This window comes from Lactuca serriola, chromosome 1, assembly GCF_051521515.1.
Source record: "Lactuca serriola cultivar US96UC23 chromosome 1, Lser_US96UC23_V15, whole genome shotgun sequence".
Classification (NCBI taxonomy): domain Eukaryota; kingdom Viridiplantae; phylum Streptophyta; class Magnoliopsida; order Asterales; family Asteraceae; genus Lactuca; species Lactuca serriola.
In genome coordinates, this window is record NC_136408.1 from 95,105,537 (window position 1) to 95,114,265 (window position 8,729).

An 8,729-nucleotide genomic window follows, 5' to 3' on the forward strand; every position below is an offset into this window, starting at 1 on the left:
ATGCGATAAGACGACCATACAATTCAGGGTAAGAGAGGGTCGACACTTTCTTACCTTCAACGATAATTAGGTAATCAAGCACAACCCAATGAGACCTATACATAGGGCCGATCCATTGATTTTTGATACCCGGGGTGAGATAATAACCTTATGCCCTTATATATATATATATATATATATATATATATATATATATATATATATATATATATATATATATATATAGAGAGAGAGAGAGAGAGAGAGAGAGAGAGGGGTGGGTTCAATTGAGAAAATAAAAAAGGTTGAGAATGGGGGAATCATTCTCAGCCACTCATTTTATTCAAGCATAAAAAGACACGGTGGCAAATTTGTAAATATGAGAACAACCTTCAATCTCAAATACGTATATGTAGTTCAAACTCATTCATCGTTCATCATCCAAATTTCTTCTCCAACTTTCAACAATCATTCAGATTTCTTCAATTAAACCGTCATCAACATCATCCAGTGCTAATCAATCATCGATCTTCGTCAATAATCAACACGATTCAACAGTTAACATCAAAAATTCGTTTTTGGTTCTTTTAATTCAACCTTCAATTGTGCTTGAATACGATCAGATCTTCAACATCTATGATTAATTATACTCCCAGCGTTATTAGATCAACATCATCGATAATCAACAAAAATCCACTTCATATATATTCATTCAACATCGATTATCAAATAAAACTTGAAAATTGAGGTTAGAAAAATATCAAATCGTTTTTTTTTTTTGAAAAATTTCATATAATTCTCTATCAATCTACTCTTTTGTAAGATTTAAATGGTCAAAATATCATGTTTTTAACATTTTCAAAAAAAGTTAAATTGTATGCACTCCAACTGTTTGATGAAATGCATGAACTAAATTACCACGTTATATACATATATGAATATGTTTTCTCAGTATATGATTATTAAAACAAAAAAACAAATATGCAAGTCTGTATGTTATTCATATGTGAATAACATATAAAAATTATATGTATTTGTGAAAATACCTTGTAATATTCATATGTGAATATACTGTGTAATATTCATAAGTGAATATATCATCTAATATTCACAAATGAATATACTATGTAATATTCACATGTGATATACCATGTAATACTATGTAATATTCAAATATGAAAATATTATCTAATATCCATAAGTGAATATACCATCTAATATTCACAAGTGAATATACTATGTAATATTCATAAGTGAATGCATCGTCTAATATTTAAATATGAATATACTATGTTTATTATATGCTATATTTATATATGAATGATACTTAAATTGTAAAAAAAAAAAAATTAATCATAGTTTTTATTCATAACTGAATAACGAATGTACTGTAGTAAAAACCTGATTCATTTTTATTCACTTATGAATAACGGTAGCTGAAAATATAAAAAAAATAAATTTTTTATTTTATCTTAAAACTATATCAATATGGATGTCTATTTGTAGAGAATAAAAAATCATGAATTTTGGTATATTTAAAATCATTTTTTGATAAAAATAGCTTATAAAAATTAAAAAAAACGAAAAAAAAACTATGTTTTTGTATATATTAAGGTAATGATTAGGATACTTTAAGGAAATATGTTATGTTGGAAAACACATGTGCATTCGTTTCCCATTTCCGCCGGTACAATGGAGGATTTTGCGGCAAAAATAAATGATTGGCTGAGAATGATTCCCCCATTCTCAACCTTTTTTTTTTCTCAATTGAACTCTCCCCTATATATATATATATATATATATATATATATATATATATATATATATATATATATATATATATCGTACAATAAGCAAAACGTATATATAAAAAAATACAATTAATTTTGTAATCAAACAAATAATACAAATAAAAACATACAAATATCACCTAAAAAGTTATCTTTATATTTTTTGAAACAAAATCCTTTCTTATTTTACAATGATCAAAACTTTGTAAAAAACAATCTTTGATACTTAAAATTACTAATCCATCTGATCTATCTTGAGTCATGACACTTTAAAGATACAATTCCATTGCCTTCAAAGACCGTGTATATGATTAGCCTCTTAGTTTTTTTTTTCGTTTTGAATTTTGAGCACCTGATAGTTTCTTCAAGGAAACATATTTAAAACTCAAGAAATATAGATATCAAAGCTAACCAAACTATTGTCTAATAACAACGGTTAAGTAATTATTAGCCTTTTGTTGTTTTGAAGACATCAAACTCACCCAAATTATATAGCATGCCTCCTGAAACAAAAAAAAAAAAACATAAATTTGACAATAAATTAGAAATTCAAATGAGAAAATCGGAAATCCGAGAAATAAGAATCCAAAAATCAAGCTAACCTACTCCATAAATCAAAAACCTCAGAGATCTTCAGGTTTTGAGTGTTAGCTTCAGATAAATAAAATAGAGCTCAAAACACATCGAACATTAATCTGAAATTGGAATGAGAAAAAGGAATCATAATAAGAGAAAAAAAGAATTTAGAAATCGAACTCACATCGAGTATGTTTACTTCAGAAAAATAATATAGAATTCAGAATATAACGAACATAAACTAGACCTTGGAATGAGAGAAAGAGAATCATAATAAGAGAAAAAAGAAATTACAAATAAAACTCACCCAATCCACAAATCGAAAACCTCAGGTTTTCGTGTTTGCTTCAGATAAAGAAATCGAAATCAAAATACAATAAACACAAATCGGAAATTGAAATGAGAAAAAAGGAGCCTGATTAAGAGAAATAAGAATCCAAAAATTAAACTCATCCAATCCAGAAATTGAAAACCTCATAAATCTTCATTTAATGTGTTTGATTCAGAAAAAAAAAATCAAACTTAGCATACAAAAACTCAAGAAGGTTATCAACAACCAAATCCAACAATCACAAAGGCACAAACATTTAATTAACACAAATCGGAATTTCGATTATAAGACGTAGAAAATATGTGCAGTAGGTTTAAAAAATATGTAGAGAAACAATAATTAGAATGAAATAGATATTAATCAGAATGAAAAATTAAAAACGTACTTGATCAATTAAGGCTCCTCGATCTCGAAAGATTTGTGTTTTTCTATACCATTCATACGACTTGGCGATTGATATTCTCAAAATGCTTGGATGATTCAACGCCTACGCTCTTAACTGTGATTTGTTGCCTCTTAGACGCACGCAGATGCTGGTATCAAACCACTTATTGGACTAAACGTTGGCCCAAAGTTAATATATACGCTATATTACTTAATTGACTAGATTTATTCCCCATTTTTTTTGCTGCCATGGGCCATAGCCCAACTCGCCCAAGTATTGGGTCGGACCTGAGTATACATATAACATCTTTTACGTACGTTAAACCAATTCCATAACTATCGTTACAATTACCTTTCAAAGTCTTCACTGACTTTATCGTTAGAGCGTTGACCCATGATACAATCACGGTCAATCAACTTACGGATTGTTTTGTATTCTCCAGGTCAATTGATACACTTGATCAATGAAAGACGGACCCGATGGATTCCAATATTTGAACGTTGGTGTGGAATAATGCCAAACTTTTTTCCCTTACACAACATATGATATCTCTTAATATTCTCAACATTGGCCTTTGAAATAAAAAACCCTTTATATGCTGCAACATTAGGCTACATCAACAGAAAAATGTTACAAACAAGCAAATAAAGCAATAAAGTTTTATATAAAAAAGCAAATTATCAAAAAAAAATATATAGAATTTCGTAGGTTGATACCTGTTAAACATAGATTTTCGCAAGTTAAGACTTGCAAAGATCTACATTTTCATAGGCATCAATGTGCTAAAACCTTAAATCACTTGTGCAAATCTACTATCAATTGCTAAATGGTAAAATTTCTGGGTCTAAAGATAACCAAATCAGACAAATCGACGTTGTTTCGAACAATCACTTTCAAAGAGATTTTGTTATTCTTTTGCAAAAAAGTTATGTAAAAATGAAAAAAAAAGGTTTATATATGCTTGAAGCCCTTAAGATTTTCACAATAAAAAAATTCACAAGCCATCATAAACAAGTTTGGCTAACTATGATTTTTCAAAATAACAATAACCATTTATAATATATATTTAATTTATTTATTTTTATATAACTTACCCTATAAATTAACTTGAAATTGTCTCAAGTTTTGTAATATCGAACCAAGCAAAGGGTTCAAATATTGACCAGCAATCGGCTACAAAACCTTTTAGGGTTTCCTCACTCGATTTACCGATACCTCCCTCCTAAAATATCACAAGAAAATCCATACAGCCCGATCCATCTACTTCCTCATCTTCACTCCTCCACTGCGGCCACCGTCGACTGTTAAACCCTAGCTCTCATTCCACAATGATTTGTTCAAGTAACGTCTCTCTCTTCCTACATCGTTTTCTATACATCATTCATTATTTAGTTTCTGTTGACCTGATCTGTTTTACCTTTTGCTGTTCTATGCTACTTCCACAGTTTCCGGCGAGGTGCCGGAAGAACCTGTTGTTTCTAAGTCATCCGGACTACTTTTCGAGAAGCGATTGATCGAAAGACACATACTGGTGAGTTCACTTTCTTTGCTAGGGTTTATCTTCTTACTTATCGTGAATTTTCCTTTACTTTTATTCCGGCGGTACCTAAAATTCAAGAAATTACAGAAGTTTGAGAGTAATTATAGCACAATAACAACACCATTCATACCAAAATATAACTACAAATCGATTTTCGATGTCCAAGTTTGTCGACAGAGTGTGGCTTTTATGGAACATAGTAGAATTTATGATAAACACTTCAAATAGGGTGTAAAAGAAACCATACCAAGTGTAACTACCGTGATTATACTGGTTCTAATATGTATTTGACTTTATTGATTTTGATTAGGACTATGGAAAATGTCCAGTGACTGGGGAAACCCTAACTACGGATGATCTTGTTCCAATAAAAACTGGCAAGGTTTGCATTTTGTAAAATTTTGTTGCTTATTCTTATATTTCCACAATTTACATCTCAATCTTTACATGTTGAAGCTTATAACTTTTATGAAAAATGCATGCAGATAGTGAAACCTAGACCAGTGCAGGCTGCAAGTATTCCTGGAATGCTTGGAATGTTTCAGAATGTGTGTGTTCTACGTTGTTCTATTAACGATCCTGTTCTTAATCATCTGAATTAAGGTTATAAACTTAGCTCTCATATGTTTGCTACTCCAGGAATGGGATGCTTTGGTGTTATCTGCTTTTGCATCAGAGCAACAATTACATACAACAAGGCAAGAGCTTAGTCATTGTTTATACCAGGTACCACAAACAACTTACTTGTTCACAATTTCAAACCTTGTTTTATCTTTCAATGTTCAAACGGTTCATTTTTTCCAAGCTCATGTTTATATTATTTCTGTAATGTCAGCATGATTCAGCATGTCGTGTGATTGCAAGATTAAAGAAAGAACTTGATGAAGCAAGGACAATGTTGTCAAGTTTAGAAAGACAAGCACCAATGCCAGCAACAACAGCAGTCTCCTCAAATGCTTATGCTATAAGCAATGGGAAAAGAGGTTCTTGTTTTCTGTTCTTCATTCAGAGGTCTATAATCTTTCTTGATTATGTTCTTTTGTGACTTATTTTTTGGTTTTAACAGCTGCTACTGAGGATGATGAGTTTGGTCCTGATGGTAAGAAATTCCGCCCTGGAATTTCTTCCAGTATCATAACCGAATTAACAGACTGCAATGCTGCACTTTCACAGCAAAGGAAGAAAAGACAGGTATCATGGATTCCGAAAGAACTGGAATTCAAGATTTCATTCCATGGCTTGTTTGATTTTTGCATTCCAACCCAATTGGAATTCAAGATTCCATTGTATGGCATGTTTGTTTGCCAAATGGAATCCTATTATATATTTACAATAAACAAGTTGACATTTTTAAAAACTCAAATATCATTTTGCATTTTTCTTTCTTCAGATTCCTCCCACATTGGTTCCATTGGATGCTATTGAGAGGTATACACAGCTCAACAGTTACCCTCTTCACAAAACAAACAAAGCTGGAATTTTATCTATTGACATCCATCAATCAAAGGTAGATATTTCATATTTGTAATTCCAACTGCATTTCCACATTTGTTCTTGATCTTTTTATTTTGGGTTTTTAAGAAAGATCTGTTTTGCACATCTCAGGATCTTATTGCTACTGGTGGAGTTGATATGAATGCTGTAGTCTTTAATCGATCTTCAGGGGAAATTGTATCTACACTCAGTGGCCACTCCAAGAAGGTGTTTTTCACTATTTGGTAAAACAAGTAATTTTGATTTCATGTTTTTATGTTTCTACCTTTTTTTAAAAACTTTTATTATCTCTTTTTAGGTCACAAGTGTCAAGTTTGTGTCTGATGGTGAGTTGGTTGTTACTGGTTCAGCTGATAAAGTAAGTTTTAATCTTTTTCTTCATTTTCCTTCTTGAGACCTTGTTTTTATGAACTTTTATTTGTCTGTTTATATAATAAATAAATTTTGCATTGAAGTTAAAGTTAATTTTTTTATTTATTTGCAGACAGTAAGAGTGTGGCAAGGGTCTGAGAATGGAAACTATGATTGTAAGCATGTCTTAAAGGATCATACAGCTGAGGTAATAAATTATGTCATTTTACTTAAAATTTAACATTTTGTGAAAAATAATAAAATTTATTTGTTTCTTAGGTGCAAGCTGTGACTGTACATGCTACAAATAACTATTTTGTAACAGCCTCTTTAGACAATTCCTGGTGCTTCTACGACCTGTCATCCGGATTATGCCTTGCACAGGTTTTTTATTTTTATTTTTTTTATTATAAAAAATGAGATATTTATTGGCTTAGATGATAGGAGTAGTAGTTTAGAAAACATGGAGTGGGCTCTATGCTTATAAAAAAGACCCTAATGTTTTGGTTTTCAAAATACACTTTAGAGTATTTTACAAAAATAGTCCCTACACTTTCTGACTTTTACCATGTTTGCTTTAAATTTAAAACCCTTTTCAATTTTGGTTCTTATTTCAGTGTTTACATATCGATTTTGGTACTTATTTAAAACCAAAATATGAAACCTTGAAATAAGGACTGAAACTGAAAAAGGTTTTAAATTTAAAGTTTAAAGTGTAAACAACCATTTTATTATTTCCATCTTTTTTCTTATTTTATAGTGTAAAGGTGAATAAAATCTTTGAAGAGTGTAAGTGTAATTTGTGGTGGCTTGAGAGATTAGTCTCTGTGATTGTAACAATTTATCATTCTTTTTTTTTATAACGTTTTTTTTTTAATTATCTTCTGAAGCAAGTTTTTTTTTTTTTGCAATTAATTTGTAGGTTGAAGATTCATCTGTATCCGAGGGCTACACATCTGCAGCTTTTCATCCTGATGGTCTAATTCTAGGAACTGGCACTTCTGGATCAATTGTTAAAATCTGGGATGTGAAGAGTCAGGTAAAATTCCAAAACTGCCCCTGGATCAGTTAATTTGCAAAACTGTATCTTATATCATATTTTTGGTTTTTTGTAGGCAAATGTTGCAAGGTTTGATGGGCATGTTGGGGCAGTTACTGCAATATCATTTTCAGAAAACGGTTACTTTCTTGCTGTAAGTGTTTCTTGAAAATGCACTATTTACAAAAATGGTCCCTATACTTTTTGAATTTTACAGTTTTTAGTCCAAAATTAAAACTTCAATGAGTCCCTATATATATATATATGTGTATATATTTTTTTAGACTGCTGCTCAAGATGGTGTTAAGCTGTGGGATCTTCGTAAACTGAGAAACTTCAGGACTTTTACTCCCTATGATGAGAACACTCCAACACAATCTGGTAAATTACATTTTTTTGTCCTTGTCATTAGAAAAAAAATGACCATTTTGCCCCTATGTCATTTTCTCTTTCAAACAAGTCCAACAAATCAAAAGAAATCTGCATATGGAAGTTGTTTATTATTAGATTTCAAAATCTTAAAAAGTTTATTTTTGAAAGGGTAAATTGGTCATTTTACACAGAGTTAACTAACTCCCTTTGGAATTTGTTTCAAGCTTTTATAAATTGTCTGTTGACATTGTGTAATGTTTTTTTTTTAACAGTGGAATTTGATCATAGTGGAAGTTACTTGGCAATAGGAGGTTCAGACATAAGGTACTTAGTTACTTACATGTTGGATGATTATTATTTGTATCTGATAAAAGGAAAAGGGTATTTTGGTCATTTACAATACTGTATGTGTATGTGTGTACTTTACTACAGGGTTTATCAAGTTGCGAATGTGAAGTCAGAATGGAACTGTGTTAAAACATTCCCTGATTTGTCTGGCACAGGTTTCCTTCATTCTTTTTTATTTTTTTATTTTTTTATTTTTTTTTTATTTAAAAATATTAATTTGGTGGGGTTTTATTTTTGAATGTAAAATTAATTTAAATAAATGCAATGCAGGTAAGATAAACAGTGTAAAATTTGGCCCTGATGCAAAATACATAGCGGTTGGGTCAATGGATAGAAATCTTCGGTTGTTTGGTTTGGCTGGAGAAGAAAATGATGCTGCAATGGAAGCCGAATCTTGAAAAAGTGATATGATTGTTGTTTGTTTATCTAAGTGGCTCATTTTGTATTTTATTCAGGTGTAGCATTTTAAAAATATGTCTCTGGATTTTTTTATTTAATGAGACAGATTATTTGTGGTTTTAGAA

General features: G+C 30.5%; 1 protein-coding gene across 1 annotated transcript; it reads left to right on the forward strand.

Moving 5' to 3' along the window:
• Window positions 1-4,179: 4,179 nt before the first annotated feature.
• LOC145095494 (pre-mRNA-processing factor 19-like) lies at window positions 4,180-8,729 on the forward strand. Its single transcript, XM_079033361.1, has 18 exons — window positions 4,180-4,402; window positions 4,507-4,592; window positions 4,912-4,983; window positions 5,087-5,149; window positions 5,241-5,327; window positions 5,437-5,584; window positions 5,668-5,792; window positions 5,992-6,108; window positions 6,207-6,302; window positions 6,394-6,453; window positions 6,580-6,654; window positions 6,726-6,830; window positions 7,369-7,485; window positions 7,562-7,639; window positions 7,770-7,866; window positions 8,130-8,181; window positions 8,290-8,360; window positions 8,476-8,729. Exons 1-18 carry the CDS (start codon window positions 4,390-4,392, stop codon window positions 8,601-8,603), a joined length of 1,590 nt encoding a protein of 529 aa, XP_078889487.1. The 5' UTR covers window positions 4,180-4,389; the 3' UTR covers window positions 8,604-8,729.